The sequence below is a fragment of the Channa argus genome, chromosome 14 (genome assembly GCF_033026475.1).
Source record: "Channa argus isolate prfri chromosome 14, Channa argus male v1.0, whole genome shotgun sequence".
NCBI classification, from domain to species: Eukaryota; Metazoa; Chordata; class Actinopteri; order Anabantiformes; family Channidae; genus Channa; species Channa argus.
In genome coordinates, this window is record NC_090210.1 from 19,995,230 (window position 1) to 20,016,801 (window position 21,572).

The 21,572-nt window shown below is 39.2% G+C and overlaps 1 protein-coding gene across 5 annotated transcripts; it reads right to left on the reverse strand.

Moving 5' to 3' along the window:
- Positions 1–1,643: 1,643 nt before the first annotated feature.
- Positions 1,644–21,485, reverse strand: LOC137140634 (uro-adherence factor A-like). Of its 5 annotated transcripts, none has more exons than XM_067529048.1 (30): positions 18,983–19,148; positions 17,237–17,292; positions 17,096–17,122; positions 16,849–16,920; positions 14,577–14,645; positions 14,411–14,473; positions 14,252–14,326; positions 14,077–14,145; positions 13,900–13,971; positions 13,554–13,613; positions 13,191–13,250; positions 12,744–12,815; positions 12,234–12,287; positions 12,023–12,088; positions 11,771–11,842; positions 11,467–11,532; positions 11,004–11,075; positions 10,847–10,918; positions 10,642–10,704; positions 9,709–9,780; positions 9,550–9,609; positions 9,375–9,446; positions 8,847–8,909; positions 8,680–8,742; positions 8,349–8,423; positions 8,242–8,278; positions 8,088–8,133; positions 7,503–7,917; positions 2,317–2,393; positions 1,644–1,806 (listed from the first exon to the last, which is right to left on the reverse strand). In XM_067529048.1, the coding sequence occupies exons 1-30, from the start codon at positions 19,026–19,028 to the stop codon at positions 1,803–1,805; spliced, it is 2,190 nt and encodes a 729-aa protein (XP_067385149.1). In that variant the 5' UTR covers positions 19,029–19,148; the 3' UTR covers positions 1,644–1,802. The 5 variants fall into 5 exon arrangements, with proteins under 5 accessions (XP_067385149.1, XP_067385145.1, XP_067385148.1 ...); XM_067529044.1 differs by lacking the exon at positions 1,644–1,806 and adding an exon at positions 5,463–7,092 and having other exon boundaries at positions 18,983–19,153; XM_067529047.1 differs by lacking the exons at positions 1,644–1,806; positions 2,317–2,393; positions 18,983–19,148 and adding exons at positions 3,465–7,092; positions 20,784–21,485.
- Between the last annotated feature and the right edge of the window lie 87 nt (positions 21,486–21,572).

The following is a 21,572-nucleotide window of genomic DNA, read 5'->3' on the forward strand; positions in this document are numbered from 1 at the left end:
CATTGTCGTCGTGTTGCTGACCATTGGTGTGGATGTTGCATTGGTAGTGACGTTGGTGGTTTGGTTGGCATTGGGGGTGGGGGGGGAAATCTGAGCTCCGCCTGAATAAAATGAGTAATAAGACTGGGAAGTTAAGGAATGACCTTGATGGCAGCCGCGATGCTGAGCAGTACAGAGTCATAATACATTTACACTTTGAGTTTCTTTCCCACATTTCCCGTAATGTTTCTCATTTTATATACAAATATGTTAAACAGCAAAATTGTCTTTGCAGGTATAGCAGTAATTCTATATTAAATGTGTGTATTTATATGTAAAATATACAGGAAAGCTTTTATTAACTTCTCCTTAGTAAACAACTGGAATTATACAGAAATTCTTTATATAGTTTTTATACTTGATGTAATAAAGAGGCTTAGTTATTGATATCTATTTTCATACTGCATTTGTAACGTGTTTGAGTCCATCTAGATGTGAATGGGGCTCAAATGTGTTGTATTAGGACACTGAATCCTCACTTCAAATATGAAAATGGTTTATTTACCACTGCTCCCATTAGTCATTATCGTCGTGTTGCTGACCATTGGTGTGGATGTTGCTTTGGTAGTGACGTTGCTGGCTGGGATGGTTAAATCCACAGGATCAGTTTTCAGGGACAGGGTGAAGTTCTGAGGTCCGTCTGAATTAAATGAAAAGTAATAAGACTGGGAAGTTAAGACATGTCCTCATTGGCAGCTACGTGGCTGAGTAGTCATGGTAAAATCCACTTACTTATGAGAGAAGTTCCACTCCCTAGGACGACGGAGAAGGTGGTGCTCTGAAAGAGGACGCTGAATGTACATTGGATCAAGCTGCCGTTCACCGAGCCTTGGAATTCTGTAACTGTCTAAGGAGGGACGGTGACATAAGGTACGATTGTGTTAAGGTTAAATTATGACTTTGTGTGTTAAGATGCTGGTGTCTGATGTGTGTTCACTGTGGAAAAGTCTGTGTGACTTTGGAGAATAGTGAGGAGAAGCCAAAGAATATTTCACATGCATTATTCTGAATAAACTAAAATGTTTCTAAGCAGCAAGTATCTGGTTCTCATCAGCACTTAAACACACAAACCAGCTGACTTTTAAAACCTATTTACACTTGCAAAGGTCCATGAGAGCGTGATGTAATAGTTTGACATTTAGTACACTACAGATGGTAATAAATGGAAAACAATGTGAAGTAAACCATGCAAATGTACAGCATGAAGGGTCATTTGATATATGAAGGGAGTTGGTATCAGATTAGTAAGACATTCATTGAACTGAAAAGAGAAACAAGTTTTGCTGATGACTGGTAATGATGAGGAATGATTGTGAATGTCTTCATTGTTTCATTTAACAAAAGTCTCACCTTGTTTGTTGGCGTAAACTTATAATTGTTGTTGACCTCCATTTGGCTGAAAACGAACATCCCGTTGTTCGAGGAGTTTTGACCACAGACGAAAGCCATGGAGGACACCTGGGGAATAGTAAGAGTATGAGATCACTTTTTTATAACGCCTGAAGCCTGAAGAAGCCTTTCGAAGATGGTGATGTTAAAAGTAACGCGTGCATTTTACTGCACCTCTGATCCGTTCACAAGTCCCAGTGCGATGTATCCCTGTGACTGTCCACTGAGTTCAATGGTCATGTTGGTCATACTGGAAGATGCCTGGGTACTTTTGGCAGCAGACATAAACAGACAGGTCCCATTTCCAGCAGGATCGCAAGCAGTCGGTGTCGCCACACACAGTTTAGTCATTCCACAACCTTTTTGAGTGATATTCATCTGGTGGACCACCAAACACATCATAATTTAATAAATGACCCTTTTCCAGCTAGAGTATGAATAAACCTCTTTAGTAAAATGTTACAAGGAACAAATGTTTAATACTTCGGAGAATGTGTCCAATATGCCTATAAAACTCATTTTAATTATTTTCTGCCCTTTTTTGCCACATAAACAGCAAAGTCCAAACACTAAAAATGTGCTAAATGTTAATACTTCACTGGACATGTTGACGTGTTAACTCAGTATAAACTACACCAACACAAGCTCTTGTACTGTTGTCGTTTTTTTTGTTTTGTTTTTTTTTATAATCCAAATTTGTAGCCCAGCTGAACTAGTGAAGTTGAAGTCCAGATTTTAACTTTGAACATTCAATGTAAAAGCTCAATTTGAAGGTATTTTAACATTTTATTTTAGTGTGTAAATCATTAAAGTCGTACACAAATATAAAAAATACAAACGTCAAGACACGAGTGTTACTGAGGATTATGTTCAATGTTGAAAACCAACCTGTGCATCACTGGGAAAAACCGATGTTGCAAAAACCATCCACACAGTGAGCAACAGGAGGGATCTTCCTTCCATTCCTGACAGGACGACACAAAAATGAGCACAGAGTAAAGGCAAATTAAGATATTATCTGAATATCTATTATCTGAGAGTCCTTTAACATTAATAATAACTGGGTGCTTTCTACATTGTCTTTTACCGAAAGCCATACACAACACCTGTGTTTGTAGCACGTATGTGCTCGAGTTTTAGTATGTGTGTCCAGCTTTGTTCATGCTTACTTCTTGGTCATCTGTACCTTTGTGACCATTGTTATTGGTTTGTAAGCGCAGTGAGAAACTGGAATCAAATTCCTTTCTATGCACAAACATACAGTTCTTGACTATTAAAGCTAATTCTTTTTTTTTGTGTTACAATATCACCGAAAAGAAAAAGGAAAAAAGGAAAAAAAGTTAACCAAAAAGCAGAACGTTTATAGCCAGATTTTCAGGCCTTTGTTTACTTAACAAAATTAATAAAATTACTAATATATTATAGTTATTTTCTATACATTTGATGTAATAGTAGCTATATAAACTCAAATCTCAAAATTAAACAACCATTCCAATTAGCCTGCTGATAGTTTGTCATAGTTTGCACTGTATAAAATAAAATAGGTTTCCAGTTCCTATTTTCCCAAAGAAAACAACAACCCAATAAATACTAAAATGCAATACTAAACAATTGAAAGTATATCATGAGGATAATGCAAATACAAAGATGGGATCTAATAATTGTTTCACACTTACTGGAGCTGTCAAAGGAAAATGTTGAATTGAAAAAATGTTTTTTTTTATCCTGTATCCGCTGCTCTGACTGTTTTGTCCTTGTACGAGTGATTTAAATCAACAAACGTCAGTTCTGATGCTCAGAGGTGGTGGTGGTGGCAGAAAAGAGCTTGTGGGAGCATCCTGAAAAGGGAGTGACCAGAAATCACCTGACTGAACATTTGTCCTACAGGTGTGTGCTCTGTTTGTTGAGAACCTGTTATGTTCTCTGAGCAGGATTAGTTGAAATCAGACAGCACTTTAAAAAAAAAAGTCACTTAACTGAACACGATCTCGGTCAACTGGATCTTCAATTTATACATTAATAGATAACTAAATATCTACTTTAAAGATCTTTTATCCAAAGTCACAAACATAAACAGAATTTACATAAGAATGATTTTTTTAAAGTTCAAAACTCAAGAGAATTTTAAGTTCCTCGATAAGCAGAGGTGTGATGTCATCTATGTCAACAGCAATAAACATATTTTCCATCAGAGCAAAATTGCAATATTATCAGTTGTTTTCTGTTATTTGTTATCAGCAGCATCCACATATCCATATTTTATAGCCTACTGCATATTAATGCAGACCAAGCACTGTAGAAATTGGTCAGGAAGGGCATCCGGCGTAAGAACTGTGCCAAATCAACCTGCCGACCAATGATCCGCTGTGGTGACCCTTAACCCACAGGATTAGCCGAAAGAATAAAAACTTTCCAGCAGTAACTTGACATCAGACCAGTCTCTTTTCCTAATGAGTAAATATTATTCTTTATCATTAATAACCTATGTTTTTAAATCATTTTGGTTAACAGTTTATATTAAAATGAGCTCAGTTTTAACTATGCGCTTCTCAGGTTACACTTCTTCGCACCTCTTACGTAAACCAGAAATTCATATTCATGGAAAAACCTCCCGCAACTTCTTGGGACTGCAGCAGCACCACAACAGCTTGTTGCTGCAGAAAACGTTTTACTGTACAAGTGTCTCTACCCAGAGAAAGCAGCAGCCTTACTGACGTTAAGGGCCAGTCCACCACACTCAAATATCTCAGCAGTCATTACATGGCTGTAGTATTGTTCATGTTGTGTCAGTGAGTCCTGTGCTCCCTGAGAATGAGTGCAAAATCAATATTTGTAGAGTCACAGACTGTGAAAGTCATTGCTGCTAATAGCCTCCGAAGCTGTTTCTAGATAAACAACCACTCCCATATTCAACCCTATTTTTACAATGACACATTATATCATAAGCCCAGTCAGATGGATATTTATAAATTGACAATTTGAACTTAGAAGCTCAGATCCTAAACAATAATCATCAACTCTGGTTATACATAAGTCACAAACTACCTCAGTAAATGTACTGTCTGCATATAATAATAATTATTATTGTTTTTGTTATTTATATATGATTATTAATTATATATAGTTACTGTATATACACACAACAACAACAACAATAAGAAGAATTATTATATTATTATATTTTATTAAATATTTATTATATTATATATTTATTAGTCCTTCAAGTATATAGATTGATGCTAATTGTTTCAAGCTCACTTTTTAGCCTGACTTTGAAAATGCCATTTTTAATTACCAGCATTTTTAAACTGTGACATTTTCACTTTTAACTGAGGAATCCTAATCCACAGGAAGTACGTTGCCTGTGGAATGTTTGACGTATTAAGTAGTATAAAATGAGAATGCCCACAGGGTTTAGGACAGTCCCGGTTCAGCTCTTAACTGCTCCCCGGTGGTGAGCAGCTGTAATCGTCCAAAACGCCAAAGAAAATCTGTGATCCTGACAATGTCCAGCCTGTTCTTGCTGTAGATTAACTGATATCCAACACGCCTCTAAGAAACTGAGGACGCAGACTAAATCACTCGTTTCTCTTCCTCCATAATTCGAAGCTTTGAAGTTTGCCTAACCAGTGTATAAGGAGGCGTTTCACCTATTTCAGCAGAAGACAGTTTAGCATTTTTCGGCTTTGCTTGGAAAATCCTTCCTCAGCGCCAAAGGCACAGTGTCACAGTGCATCTTCTTTTTTGGGAAATGCCTTTTTCTAGTTTAAAGTGCAGTTTAATTTTCAGACCTAACAGCATCAATTTCTTTGGTCAGTAAATACCAGGAAGAAGAAATCCCCCATTTAAAAACACTACAGCGAACATATGAAGTATCAGTAGGAAAATCAAAGTGCAACCATTGAACCAGAGGAAGTAGTTATGGCTGATGTTAAACCTGAGAACTCAGACCTGGAAAAAAACCTGTTTGATTGTGTCCTGTTGAGAGACACATTGTTAAATAAATGAACTGCACAATAACTTTGTCCACTGACGCTAAATATACAGTCCGTCTCCCAGCAGGGCGTTGGCGCGGGGTCGATTTCCTCTGCGGCTATGTTCGTGTTGTCTGTCCCTCCTCCATCTGTCTCCGTCCTCCCTCCTTTTCCCCCTCTTCGTCTCCTCCTCCTCCTCCCCATCACCTCCTGCTCTCTCAGCCTGCCTCCCCACACTCAGTCTGCTCCCTCGTTTCTCATCTCCTCTCTCCCTCCAGTCTTCGCACCGGGCCGTCGCTCCCCCGCGGTGGCTCGTCTTTGAGTTGGACTCCTCCGTGCTGCTCCTCCACTCTCGCTTCCTTGATGCTGCTTCTTCACTTCGATGTGACTCGTTCCCCCCGTCACTTTTCCTGTGTTTGTCTCTTTTCATCGCTCTTTCTGACTCACTCTTAGATTTTGTTGCTTCTGTAATTTCCCTCTTCTCCTCTGTCCTGTTTGCGTTCTCAGCCCTCCACTCATTCACTGCTCTGTCCTCCTCTGTCCCCGTCCAGCTGTCCCTCCCCACGTCTCTGCTGCTGCTTCCTTTCTGCTCATCGGTTTCTGTCATTTCAGGTTTGCTCCCTCCTTCTCCATCTTCTCTGTTGCTCGTGCTGTTATGCCTCCTTGTGCCATGACTTTCTACTCCTTTGTCTATATTCACTGATCTCCATTCGGGCTTTATTCTTCTGAGATCCTCTCTGCTCCTCATGCCTCCTTGACTGTCTCTCTGTGTTTTCACCTGTCCACCCCTGTCCTCCCTCTCTGAATTACCTGATTTATTCTTATCTTCCACCTTTTTGTCTTTTTCAACCGTTTTTGTGTTTGTACCCGAATCTTCTGATTCTTTGTCTTTTTGATTTTCTTTCTGAGGCTGTTCTTCCACAACCCCTGTAGCTGCTTTGACACTTTTCTCTGTCTCATCAGGAACCTTCTCTAATGTGGATTCAATCTTGTTTTTAACCTCTCCTTGTTCCTTCTTCCCTTCTTTCTTTGCACTTGACTCGTCCTTCCTGTCCTTTTTCTCTCCATCTCCATGTTCCTTTGTTTTCTTTTCCTTTTTCCCCTTAAATTTCACATTGTCTTTCCCCATCTCCTCACTCTTCTTCTGCTCTTCTGCAACCTTCTTGTCCAGTTTCTCCTCCATGAGGTCCAGCTCCTCCTCCAGCTTAGCCAGCTTCTTTAAATCCCACTCCAGATCATATTCAACCTCCACCTCCACCTCCTCAATCTCCTCATACTCTTCCACCTCAATGCCGTCCATTGTTTTCTGCAGCTGCGTCTTCACCTTGTTCAGTTCCAGCACACCGTCTTGAAGGTCTTTACACACCTCCCTGATCTTGGCGGCAAATTTTGTTTTAGCACCTTTGCGGAGCTCGTGGGAGTCTTTGGCGAGGAAGAAAACATCCAGAGCCAGGAACAGAGCTGACATGATGCCTGTGGTGAGGCTGATGACCTGGGCAGCTTTGGCAGCGCCGCCAGCGGCGCCCAAAACATGCACGGTGCTAATGAGTTTGTCCGTGTTGATTACCAGCTCTTTTCCAGCGCGACCACCCTCCCTCACCACATGCTTGACACTGTGGTTCAGAGCTTTTTTGGCAGCACTTTGAGAATATTGCTCAAAATCCCACTCCTGCAGCGTGTCCATACCCTCCTACGAGAGGCACAGAGACAAGGAGGAGAGTCAATATTGTCTCAGTGAGTTTACTATACTAACTTCAAGTATTCCATTCCAACATTTTTGAAATGGATGCTGTTAATCACACTAAGGGAGTGATGAGTTTAAAAAGGTCAAAGGTTTCTGTTAGCTAGAGATCTGCAGTGCAACGAAACCAGCAGCTGGTAAAGGTGAAGCAAATCCATAACAGCACATCATCATTTAGTAGGTGATTATAGTGAGTTTTACACTGCTGCTGAACAAAAACAAATCACTCCTATTTTCACATTTTAGTACCAAACGATTTCCAGTTAAAGCTAACAACCTCAGTTTTGTCAGATGTCAGAAAGATGGATAAGAGGCTGCGTGAAGGCACCAGCTGCAAATTAGCCCAAACATTATCTTACCTGCACAAATTCCAAACACTCTCTGATGTCTTTGATCTCTTCCTGGTAGCCCTGGATCATCTTCTCCACTTTCTTTCTGTCCATGCTGGAGTGAACCGTGTCCGTGATGTTTGCAGTCGCCGAGGTGATGCTGCCTGCTGTCGCCACGCTGATCCCCACTGCCGTGACAATCACGGAGGCACCAAAAGTGAAAGGCGCCAGAATGAGCCCCGTGATTGTAGCCACACTGCCCGCCACACTGGCCACTCCTCCACCCACAGCGGCCCGCACCGTTTTCTTGTGGAACTGATCTGCAGCGTCAGCCAAAGCCAGAAGCTCCAGGATGCGATGCTGTAAAGATGCACCACGCTGGTTGAAGAGCTGCACAAACAGACGGGCTGCCAGGTAGACTCGATCAGCTGCCTGCTCCATGATACTGAGGGGAGAGGCGAGAGGTGGACGGTTTGAAACTCACAATTGTGTGTAAATAAACAAAAATAAATAAGTATCCGCTTTCAGGCCTTTGGGAGCTAAATAATCTAACACTTTAATGCAAAATAAATGAACGCTTTTTTAATGCAGAAACACAAGAAGGATCATTCTTACATTTCTTCGTCCTGGGAGTTGGACGTCTCATTCCATTCTGTCCAACCTTAAAAACCACCAGCAGATATTAGTAGCTTGGGACTCATTTCCACACTTTTTCCATATAATATTTTGAAATACTTTCAAAATTAAAAGTGAGCATTGTCACACTAACCTTTGACTGTGTTCCACCACTCCATCAATTCACTTTCCTGAAAACAAAGACATTTGAGATGACAATTTATCTGTTGTGTATGTGGAGTTAAAACTGTTTTTACACACCTGCTCAGATTCCAGAGGGTTGTCTTCAGTTGGGTAAGGTGCCATCTCCACAGGCTGGACCTCCACTGTGTCCTCCTGGAAATACTTAACATAACTTATCACACAGGGTTAGAGTTTCTACAGTCTGTATATTTGTCATGCACCAAAGTGTGTCTATTTGTATTTCCCACTGTCACACAAAATCTCTTCTGACAGATTTTATGTCAAACAAAGAGTGAGAGACTTTTTAATGTGGCATAAAATGTTTTCAAAATGGTATATGTCCGTAAGTGGCGAATAAAGAAGCTTGACTGTAAAAATGTAAAGCTAATTTTCTGACTAATGTTCTGACCTGCGATTGGTTCAGTTGACACAGCTCCACAGTCTCTTCAATAATAGGCATCTTGTCTGAAGGCTGCGTTGATACATAACCATATTGTCATAATTATAAACCAACCATTAGCCAAATAAAAGCTGATTCAATCGTGTAGTTTAAAGTATTAGAGCAGCAATAAATACCTGTGACGATAAAGTAACTGTGGGAATTTGGGGAAAAGTTTTCTTGATTCTGAATGACACAACCTGAGAAAAATGGAAAAAAAAAACTTTAGATCCCAAACAATGTAAAGATTAATTTGAATCCTTTGAATTACCTGCATTTATGTATGTGCGTATTGAGATCATTACTGAAACATTCAGTGTGGTTTGGAAAACGTAAGTGAACCTAAAGACTGTGAATATATCAGTAGAAGGATGCTGAGGTTGGAGCTGCCAGGCAGGAGGTCTAGAGGAAGACCAAAGAGGAGATTTATGGATGTAGTGACAGAGGACATGAAGTTAGTTGGTGTGAGAGAAGAGGATGCAGAGGACAGTTCTGTTTGTCTATACTTCTGACTTAGAGGAAGATCAGATCATGTTTAATATCCAGCTAAAGTAGAACATTATAAATCCAAAGGGTTCACATACGTTTTCTTGGGTCTGCATTTAAGATATCGAATTAATCCAATTTTCACCACCTGTCACCATTGGGACGTTACTGCAACTCACGTGTCTCTTCTTCTTGATGGTTCTCCTGCGTCTCAACTTGTCTCCGTCCAAATCCTCCTTGTCCTCACTTTCCTGCAAGACAAGAGAGAAAAAAATGAAACAGAAACATGCACGTTGCTAAAGGGTTTTAGGGATCGCTAACAGCATTATGAAAGTACGAGGGTGGAGATCATGCCTGGTGTTCAACAGCTTTGGGCGTCCTCCTGAACATCCCAGCAAACCCGCCTTTTTTCTCCTGTTCAAGAATGAAACGTGAAACATGAATCTGAATCGAAGTCTCAGAAATATTAAAACATCGGTCAAACTACAAAACAGAGCAACACAAGAGACTTACCTTTGTCGTGGTTTTAGCATCAGAAAGATCACTGCTACTTGGCAGAAATTCCCCGTACGCTGAAAGGTTCTCCTTTAAAATACAAGTACATTAATTCAGTTGCTTTTTAATTGATGTTTACCCACATCTCTATGGTTAAATTTTTTTTTTTTATGAATTTATCCAACTACTAATGTAAAAAACTCTTTTAATACTTCAATACTTTTAGTACTTAAATTTCAAATGCAGGACTTTCATTTGCAATAGTGATAAACAGTTTTCCCACTGTGATGATGATACTTTTACTTATAGGATCAGAGTATTCGTTCTGTTACAGTAGCTGTTTACAAGTTTAAAGACATTTTTTTTAAAAAGTACCTGTCACTTTAATGCTGTTGTTTCCACACCTAGTATCTACAGTAAGAGTTTGTTGGTCTTTAGCTTATGTTGAATAATAGAATTTGAAATAATCCCCAATAAATAGTTTCTCAGATTGAAGAGTTCAGATTTCTGCAGAAACCTCATTAATAGGGCACATTTGGAACCAGTCTGGACTAGACGTGTACATTCATCTTATCAACAGCATCAGGTTTTACAGTGTATAAAATAATGTGTTTTTTTTTTTTAAAGACTCTTTCAGAATGATGCCCAGAAAAATGACTTGCACTGTTGTACTTAAAAGTGTTAGAGCATGGACTCAATATAGACTTTTTGTAGCAAGTACTTGGACTTTAGTACTGAAATTGTGAAGAGTTCTTTCTCAACTTTCTATGCACCTAAATCTTAAAATTTTATTTATGTTCTCATGCATCTCATGAAACGGGAACACTTCTCATAGCACTTTGCTTTGATGTTTTCTCCTGGACTTAGATTTTTGCCTTGCTTTGTACCTCAGCTGTAAGTTGCTTTGGATAAAAATCCAAATGTCTAGATGTAAATGTGTATTTGCGTCACCTCTGAAGTGTCTGCGAGACTGTCCCAGCTGGCAGACAGTTCCTTTGAGCTGCTGAGAGGATCCTGCAGAATAATAAAAGCAATTATAAATCAGTCAGGTTTATTTCAGGTCATTTCTGGAGAATTTAACCAATATGAATTCTATAGGATGATTTGCCTAAAAATAAAAGGGTTTTTAAACAACTGTTCAGTTTCGTTTGGTCACCTCAGTAGCAATGGAGCGTGGCGCCGGTTTAGGAGACTTTTTAAAGATACCTGCCAGTCGTCTTGTTTTCTCCTGAAACACATTAATAATAAATAACAATCAATGGCAGAAAAGAGAAAACCCGGCTGTTATTGTGATAATTTGATGACACCAGTACCTTTGATATCATTCCTTCCAACAGATTTTCCAAACTGGCAGATAACTTCTTTTCCTCGCCTGTGGGTGATTCCTGAACACAAGAGGAAGCAACACACAAGTTCAGTATCATAACTGTTTTGTAGTATAAATAAAACATGGAACAATACAAGCATTACCACAGTTTGCTTGTTAGAATAAGTTGATAGTGGGGAAAATGCAGCGGGTTAGACGCTATATGTTTGGACTGAGAAACCTCTGTAAAGTCAGACTCTGAGGTTATTGCAGAGTAGGGGGACATGATAGATAAAGACCCTGTTGTCTCCTTTTTAACTCTGGAGACAGACAGCAGCAGACAACATAGAACACGCCGTACATTCTGATAGTACCCCAGGTCTTTACAAGTATTATTGTCATGTGGTAGAAAACAAAAAAAAGTTTACTGCTCATCTACTGCTCGGGAGATAAAGAAAACAAACACTGACCTCATCAAACAAGTTGTCAGAGCTGGCGGATCGTTTGAAGATGCCAGCAAGACCTCTTCTTTTCATCTAAAAGACAATCTTTATGATTATTTTTCTCACTTAACACATTCAAAGGCGTCTCATGCATCCAATCTCAGAGTGAGTCAGACTCTGGTCGAGTTTTTATATTTGGCTCTTACAAGTTTCATCTAAAGAAATGATGATGGATAATGGAAGCACTTCAGGAAGCGCAGGTTGTGGCAGTGAATTGTCTCATGTAGAGAGCTGATTTCCAAAAAGATCTGAGTTTATTAATACAAAGTACCTTCAGAACACTTGTGTTCACGAGATTCTCACAGCTACTAGAGAACAGATGTTCGCTCTTCTCATCCTGCGCCTGATTAAAACCAAGAAAAGAAGGAACAATCAATTATATGTCATTGTCCATAGCAACAGATTTTATAAACACCTGCTCCAGTCACAGATCCTTCTCTGCTGCAGTGTTTTCTGCTGGTTTATGAGGTTTCTTCAACATTTGCCTCCTAAAAATAACGTCTTCCTGCTTTATGCCGCCCACCTTGGTAGTGTTACTCTCAGACAGGTCGCTGTTGCTCGCCGACAGCTCTTCCTCAGTGTCCCTGTCCTGAAACACAGACAGTGTGCAGGTTTAGACACAACCAGGAAAAATCATTCACCATTGTCCTGACGGATACAGAAAAAATGCTTTATTATGAGTAAGGTTTACTGTAACTTGGATGATAAGAAAATCATCATCTAACCTTACTCACCTGTTCAGATAAATTCTCATTTCCAAGTAAGAGTTTATTGTCAGGAGTCTCGATCTGTCATAAAAAGTCAAAGTAAACAGAGATTCAGTGAAGTGACATAATGTATAATTATCTGTTCATTATTTTAGCAGGAAAAGGTTGCAGGCATTTTGAACAATACTCACTATTGATACAATCTTCCTCGTTAGACTTTTACTAATAATTTTAATCACTCTTTAAGCATTTGTTACTGTAGAAAACAGTTTGAATCTTTGCACAGATTTGCATTAGTGTTCACACAATAATAGGCATCGCGTGCCCGATTGTCAGTGCAGTGGTTCATCAGAAAATGTTCAAAGATGCACAACATTAAAAAGGAAAACTAAATCAGCATAGCTTATGTCTAATTGTTATTCTCCCTTTTTTTTTTTAAACCAAACTCTTTACGGAAACAAAATGCTGATGTCATCCAACAATACGGAACAGACAAGCATCATGGATGATACATGATGATTCATATCATTTAAGTACCTCCTCTGGGTCAGCATCTTCTGAAGGTTTGGGACACTTCTTTAATATTCCAGTAAATATTCCTCCTTTAACCTGAAACACATTTACATGAATAGCCTGAGTTTTCTCTCTTTAAAGCTACAATGTGCTACTGAAGTGGCACAACCATGAGAAATCAGTACACTCTGCTTCACCCAGCCGCCCTCTGCCTGCTCTTCTGTGCTCCTCTACAGTCTGCTACGTTCCACCACACTCAGAGCAACACTTTTTACTTTCAGGCATCATTAAATAAAATTACAATAAACTAACTGATCAAGTAAAAAAATAAAAATAAAGAAATAAAGAAATCAATGAAATTCCGTGGTTTGAGCCTCAAGAAACTTTTAGCGATGAGTTCGCTTCCAGTGTTGTTCTTTGAGTGGGACTTTACAGGAGTTTTTAAAGCAGATTTTAAAAAAAAATACTCACCTTAGAGGTGTTTTCAGAAAGAACTTCTTTGCTGGTTGAGAAGTCATCATGTGACTGCTTCTAATTAGGAAAGATTTTACAAAATTAGAAAAATAATCACAACCCGTTACACACAAGTGCCGGGTTTTTTCAAAACTAATGGAACAACTGGCAGGGGCCAAAAAACATAATAATATAATAAAAGTATATAGAGGGTGTTTTTTTCTGGAATGACAAGTATTTGTATTTTTAATTCTTTCTCCATTTTTCTGATTGCACTTCTTTTTACCATTTCAATAAAGGACCTTTACTTGTAAACTGGGGATTTTTACAATGTCATATTTGCGGCTAAGCAAAAAAGATGTGAATACATGAAACACCCACCTTGCTCTCAGACAGGCTGACAGTGCTGTCAGAGAGTTGACTGTGCAGTGACTCTGCAGCCTAAAGGCAACATAAATGTTATTCGGCCTGTGCGAACATGACACTGAGCAGAGTTACACACCAAGCTGAAGCTGCTTTAATCCAACAGTCTTGGCAAAAAAAAAAAAAAAAAATCCCACTTGATGAACGTTCTGTTTAGATTTTGCTGAATCTGTCTTAGAGCTGTGTTTGTAGCTGCTGTGTAACTGCACATAGATGCAGACCTCAAACTGAGCAGTTACTCAAACAATAACATGTAAAAACAAAAAAGTACAGTGTGTTTCTAAAATATATTCAGCGATATTACCTGCCCAGATGTCTCTGCTACAGGAATCTTGTTAGCCTTTCGGAGGAAGCCACTGAAAAATCCTCCTTTTTCCTGCAGGACATTAAACAAATGAATCCCCACCATTTGGGATGTGTCATATTAGGATGATGGTGAAAATGCTGCTTCATCTATCTGCCACTTCACAGAGGAACTCACCTTTGAGTTTTCCGACAGATTATCTTTACTGCCGGTCACTGACTGGTCACCGTTTGGACAAGATGGGTCCTGAGGAGCATCAATTAAAGTAACGATATAAGCAGTTGCTTAAGAAATCTGTCGCTGCACAAAACTGAGCATGTTTTATTTTTTATTTTTTTCCCATTTACATCACCTCCTCAGTCTGAGAAGCTGCTGTTGGTTTCTGAGACTTCCTGAATATTTTCCCACTGAACAGTCTTCCTTTTTCCTGAAACACATGCATGAATGTTGTACACATCAGAAATTTTGGTGAAGGCCAGGTGAGGTCCTATTGTGATCCAAAGCTGCTCACCTTGTTGTTTTCGGGCAGACTGTCACTGCTGGTCGACAGCTCGCCGCGAGCCCTCCCAATCTCCTGAAACAAAGAAGACAGAGAAATGCTGACAAACCCATACAAATATTAAAAGATATTAAAGTAAGATGTTTAAGAAGCAGAAACCCATGATGCCATCTCCTACCTGTTCAGGTGCATCATCGTCTGGTTTGCTGGATTTTTTAAAGATGCCAGAGAAGAATCCCCCGTTATCCTGCAAAGACATGCGTTTATTTTAAGTGCAAAAACATGATTTCTACTTTAACCCACTCAAATCAGCATACAGAATTAAATATGGGACATACTGTATTTGTTTTATGTCTTTCCAGTACAACCCAAATATGCAGAAACATTATAAGCAATTACTCCTATCTTTAGAAGTGCAAAGTAACTAAGTACATTTAATCTAGAACTGTACTTCACTACACTTCCATCTAGTTCTATATAGGGAATTACAATTCAGTGGAAAATATTGTACTTTACTCCTTTATAGTATTTAGGGAAGTTTTGAATATGTTGAGAATATTTTGATGCCAGTACTTAAAAAGGGCCATATTACGCTTTTCTCCCAAAATATTCCTGATAGCGGACGTGTTTACAGTGCAGAACAGTTGCGCAGAATTATTATTTTTTCCCAGTTTGAAGCAAAATTAATATCAATGTTTTCTTCCCCAAAATACAATTCACAAACCTTTTTCAAACCTGTACCAGTATTAGTAAGTTTTAAACATTACGTCTGTTTCAGGGTCATTGCAGATGTAAGTGAAATCATATTGGGATGTATTGCAGACAACTGAGCGACAGTGAGGAGGGAGGTCGGTTATGTCTCTCAATTATAAATCAACATTAACTTCCATATTTCATTACAGCATGTTTCCTACTTCAGTATACATCTGTTAACAAAGGGCAATACTATAATTAGACTGGCATGTGGCATGTTTTTCCAGTAGAAACTAGTCTTTTATCATTTAAAAACTCACATTCTCGCAGTGCTTTCACTCTTCACACTCTGGTTTTGAAATGAGGTGTTTACACATTTACCTGTTACCTTTGCTGTGTTAGTCTGCACCATGAAAAGACATGCTACAAAATACCAATATTTGGCTTCCCTGTGTTATCTACACATTTCAGAGCCTTACTGTGGACTTAAAACCTTGTTTCCTGCACTTTTTCAGAAAAGAAATCGCCTCTTCATCGGGTGAATTGTGGCATAACAAAAGGAAATTCCCTGCATTTAGGAGGATGGCTAAAACAAAAAGCCTTTTAATAAATGTGTGCATCACAACACCACCTATCTGCAGACTCCTCAGGGTGTCTTGATACACACCCAGACATGTAAGGACTTGTCGGACCACTGGGGGACGTGGAGACAAAAGAAGAACTGAATGTTTGAACTTCTAAGATAAAATCCTACACATGAAGAACTACAGCTCATAATGTGTCTTCAATTAAGAAACACGTACAAATATGACACCAACTACAATTATAGGGTCCAGGGCAAAGGGGCTATGTACAAGTACAAATACTTAACCCCTGAGTTAGGTATTTACTTGATTAGTGTACTTAAGAATATGTATAGTAGTTAATATATGATAATCTAAATATGTTATAAGGAGCTGCAACATAATATACTGTACATTTATGGGAAATGTGCTGTTCCACATATTGAGTGTGTTTAATTTTTTTTGATGCTAATACTTTTTGTATTTGTACATTGTATTGCTACTTTTACTTAAGTGCTTTGTCTGTCCCTATTTTTATATATAAATATGCATAAAGACTTGGCTGCTTGTGTTCAAATCTTGGAGGCCACTCGTTCACATTGGACCCTTGATTATTATTTCAATGTAATGCAGGTAAGGGGAGTATCAAGAACCGGTTCCAAATGGCCCAATCCATTAAAATGATACGAAGTTAGCAATTCTTTCTATCGACGGCGGCATTCTTTAACTTGACTGTCACAACCTTAATCTCTGAGTCTGCCCTGCTGTAAACCTGCAGCCAGAAGAAGTCGTGGCTTTGAGACTCAGAGATAAACAGATGTGTTTAGTGGGTTTATAAATTGATAAAGAAAAAGAAAACACCTTCACTCAAACCCTGTCATATTTAAATGATTAAAGATCTATAGGGAGGGTTGGCAGCACACCACATCGAAGATGAAATCAGGAATACAGCAATCAAATAAACAGAAACATTTATAGAAAATGATATGTTAGAATTTATATTCATCACAGATAACTGGCCTACAGAGACCATCTGAGCATCATTTGAAATAACAGACACTGACTCTCTTCAAATCCAGTTTAACAACTACTGGTCTAAGAAAAGTCCTGCCTTCCAGGACACGGAGCAGTGGTACAGCTTCCTGTTCTGTGAACATAAGCCAAAAATGACAAGCTTGTTCATGCTGGACTTACAGAGTCTGTGGGTCTTGGAGGCACCACAGGAGGTGTTTTCACAGGAGGTGTCTCTGGCTCGTTGCTTTTTATCTGTGGAGATCATTTCCGATTTATAGAATTGACATAAGTGTGTGTGTGTGTCCTTCCTGTAAAAGCCTGAAGTCATACGTTTAAAACATGTCATCACATCACAAACAAACACATCAGCAAACAAGCAAACACATTGGAAACTCTGGCAGGTAGCTAATCAAAGGTTTGGATTTACCTCAGTAGGCTTTGGAGGAGGTTTAGGCTGCAAACAGAGAAGGAAACATGAGACACTGTGGATCCTGAGTGTGTACTGTGCAAATTAGCAGAATACATTATTGTTTTTGTGCTCCAACGTGTTAGATGTAAATGTTCTCACCGGTTTGGGTTTCTTTTTGACCTCTGGCTTCATCATGCACGCCTCCATCCGTCCTGCTGGAGCAACACAGACACACAACGTGTTAGAGATGACGGATCACAGCAGGTTTGTGCCAATGTTAGACTGGAACACTGAACTTCAGAGGGCCGGACCAGCTGGTAGATGGAAAACAGCTACCTCTGCCGACAACAGACACTCTTTATTTGCATCTCGTGTTCATCTACTGTAAAAATATATAAAGATGTATAAACTACAGACTGGGAAAGCTCAGGGGTCATGGCTTACTGGGACACTAAAATGGAACAGGGCCCTTGTACATTCATATGATTAGTAAATACGATCTTCATGAAATAACTACATCAAGACATATTGTGTAATGATAGTGATACGTAATGACCAGAATTCTTATTTTCAGGTTTTTGACAACAGTTGGATTCAATGGCATGGAACTTCTGGATATCAAGAGTTTGGCTACATAGTCAGATTTGTTGATAATAACAACACACAACAAATGCAGCTGGTCAAACAACAGGTTAAACTGTTGTTGAACAATCAGGACTCGGACGTGTGACTAACAGTTCAGACAGTTCACCTTTATTAAAGGTAATGCTGGCAGGGTGCTGACGAGGGGTGAAGACAGCTGACCAGCAGAGGTTGGCAACAAGTTGAAGGTAAAAGGTATTACAGAAAATAAGAGTAACAGCTGGAAGGGTACAGCTGGTGGGGCTCAGTCAGACGGTACAAGAGGTGCAAGTGGGCCAGGTTCATGGGGGTTTAGCAAAACAGACACAATTACCACAAAAGCACTAAAACAACATGACAGCCTCTTTGTGGTCATCTCTTTCAGTCAGGGGGTCAAGTATAAGAGGTGTGTGTGTGTCTGTTTGTCCCCAGGGGCCCTCCCTTGGTCTCATAACCTGGGGCTGGGGTACACACTTAGGGGCTGTAGAGGAAATGGAGAACAGGTGCAGAGGAAAGGTTGGACACATACAGAGTGGAAATGGCGAAAGCAGGCTGAAGCTGAATGTATGGGTCATGAACTGGGACAAAAACACAATGCTTATTGTTTCCATGAGACTTTTCATGGGTGGAGAGAACAAATGTACTTCACTCTGAGTCACTCAGCTTATCTCAATCCACTATGACAACTTGTGACTCTCACCTTTCACTGACCCGTTCAGGGACTTAGTTATATTTTCTCTTGAGTCTCTCGACTCTCAAACACACTCCTACATACACTCAAATCATCATTTCAAAGTGATGATAGTTTGATGGTTTTTATGCTCTTCTGCTATAGCACACTGAATATTTTTAGGGTTTAAGGCATTTGAATGTGTCCTCAGATTTTGACGATTTTTGCATATCTTCTGCATATTGGAGAAAATTATAGTTAGGTGTAGCCCTAGTTACAACAGCGGAATAACAACAGAAAGTAATTAAAAGTACTCAGGAACAGTATTTCATTCATAGCCTTACAAACATGTGCGGTATCAGCAGTATGCAGCCCAAACACAAGTAATGGTGAAGCACACATGTAGTACTTATTAGCTCATGAAGTACAAGCAGTATTCATAAAAACAAAGAGTGGTTCTGCCGAAATAGCCGCTTTGAGTTACTGCATAAATCGGCTGGAGAAGTACCGCAGTACATGTTCCCGAAATCTGTAGCCTGGTGCGCTACAGCAAAAACACGGGACGGCGGAGTGAGAAGCGGAGGCTAACAGCCGTTTAGAGTCCGTTCACCTACCGAAGCTTTGAAGACACGTCAAGGAAAACTCATTTCCAACTTTCATCAAGTCGATATCCAACGAGAATCCCTGACGGCTCCTTCACTGACGACATATTCCCAGGAGCGTCTAACTTCTCCACATCCGCCCAACATCTGCACGCACGAGGCGTTTGGCGGCTTCCGCAAAGCTCGGAGATCCCAGTTTTAAAAGTCGCCGCACTCTCCTCCAGCTTCTGTTAAAGTCAAAGACCTGTGGGTTTGTCTACATCACGGTGATATACAACGCGCGCTCACCAATTTTGCGATTTTCACTCCTACCTTTTACTTTTATTTTACAATGTACACATGTACAGGCAGTATATGATAAACTTAATAAAGTACTTCTTTATTTTCTAAAGTATTATATTAAAGTGGACACAACAGAAACACACCTCCAGTTTTTATACTGAGGAATTTATTTTGCTGTGGATGCTGACATAGTACCGACCTAAAACTTTCTGTTCTAATGATTTATCTTGTGAATCTTTTATTATGGTTTGATCAGATACTGATGAATTCAGTTAATACTTTAAATCAGAAAAACAGCGATTTGAACACATTCAGATCAGGTATTGTATCAGTTAATTAGTTGAATCTTAATGCAACTCACTAGTGTCTTCATAAGTTTACTAAAGTATCCTGATAACACTTACACACAATGTGTTATTTTGTCCATACAAAATACATTTAACAGTCATTAGCTGCAGTTACACAGACAACATTCACGCTAATCAGATGTTTTAAGTTTTTACATAGATGCTGATCTAATGTGTGTTTAACTGGTAAAAACAAAACCCTTAACCAATTATAACTTGATTGACATGAGCAAACTGCTTCTGTCCACTGTGAATTATTTTATGTGCCTGAAATGTGACAGAAAATGTTCTTATCCAGCTTAGAGAAAATTCAGTTTCCTCAGATGGACCCACATTGTGTCATGGGAACAAAGTTCATGGGGGCTAAACATTCCATATCCTGGAGGTCTGGTTAGATTAATGAATGAATCAACATTTACAAGTAAAACATTACATCAAGATCAAGATATATATGTATATATATATTTGCCCTTGAGAAAATTTGTCTTGGGTTTAGCGCCACATTCATCAGCAAACATCTTTAGAAGCATCCTTATAATGATTAATGAATAATTATATTTGAACACATTGTGAATAATCAACTCAGTAAAACTATTGACTGGAAAGCCTGCAGAACTATACGAACAAGTAAATTAAATCTAAAAAAATTAAAAGACTTACTGAAAGGAAATATAAAGAAATATTGCCCACTGTAAATGTTGCATGTAGCATTACAGCGTGTGGCAGCTGCAAATTTAAATTTAATTTAATAATAAGAATTTAATAAGGGGCAAAAATGGGTTTTTGCAATGGTTCAGTTTGAAGTATTGGCCAAAAGATAAGAAGATACGCTGCAGTTGGATCTGACAGATCACATGGAACCATGGACCCAACAAACTTCACCTCTGGGAAGTGCACTGTCCTAAAAAATACTGTATATTTCCACATTTATTGTAAGAGTGTGTGTCCATTAGAGCTAAATTTGAAAGCACTGCCTGAAGGTTGAATGAAATGCATGAATAAATGTAACCCTTTGTTGATTAAAAGTTCAAGATAAGGCAGCAAAATTTCCCCACTCGTTTTAAGTCAACATACCAGACCTCAGTCACACCCACTGACTGACTTGTAGTTTCTTGTAATTTCTCATACATTAGATATGAAGACCTGAAACCTCACTTCTGGCTTTGCGGTGGCTCTGGACTCACCTGGGAGTAGGGTGTGGCTGTCTTGAGGTCTACCTGTGTCTGTGGCATTGAAAGAAAAGCATTTCTGGCTTTCCCACCCGCTGTAGGACTCAGACTCATCAATTTCACAACTATCAGCTACACTTAAAAAAAAAAACAACAAAAAAAAACCTGTATGATTAAAGCAAAAAGTCCAGCACAGGGCCCACTGGGTAATGGTCTCCACTACATTTTCTATGCTTAAGACTGTCTTTATTTTATTTGGGTCAAGGGAGAGTTTTCGTCTGTGGCACAAATCAGGAGTAGCATCCTTTAAAGGAAGTGGTCTAAATGGTCTATGAAGCTGAGCTAGAGACTTTCCAACATCACCACTGCCACATAGCAGGTCTTACAAAAGCTTGAGGTTTCATCCTTCTTGAAAGAGGTTGGGCCACAAAGGATCCACCCCTCATCATTTCTTATTTGAAGGAGCTTTTGATATGGGTTTCGTATTTGTACAAATACTGCATTGAGGAAACATTAAAACCGGTTTAAAGTCCGTCCTGCCCAACATTTAAAGGACAGAAATGTGAACACTTTTCACAGCTTTGATGTTTTCTCCTTGACTTAGATTTTTGCTGCCTTGTACCTCACTTGTAAGTCGCTTTGGATAAAAGCATCTGATAAATGACTAAATGTCAATGTAAATGCTGAGACACTTGCAGCAGTCACACTTCCACCTCCATTCGTCATGGAAATCTGAAGCAAACAATGCGGAAGGACAATATGACGAAGTCAATCTTGATTATTAACAGAGCAAACACCATCAAT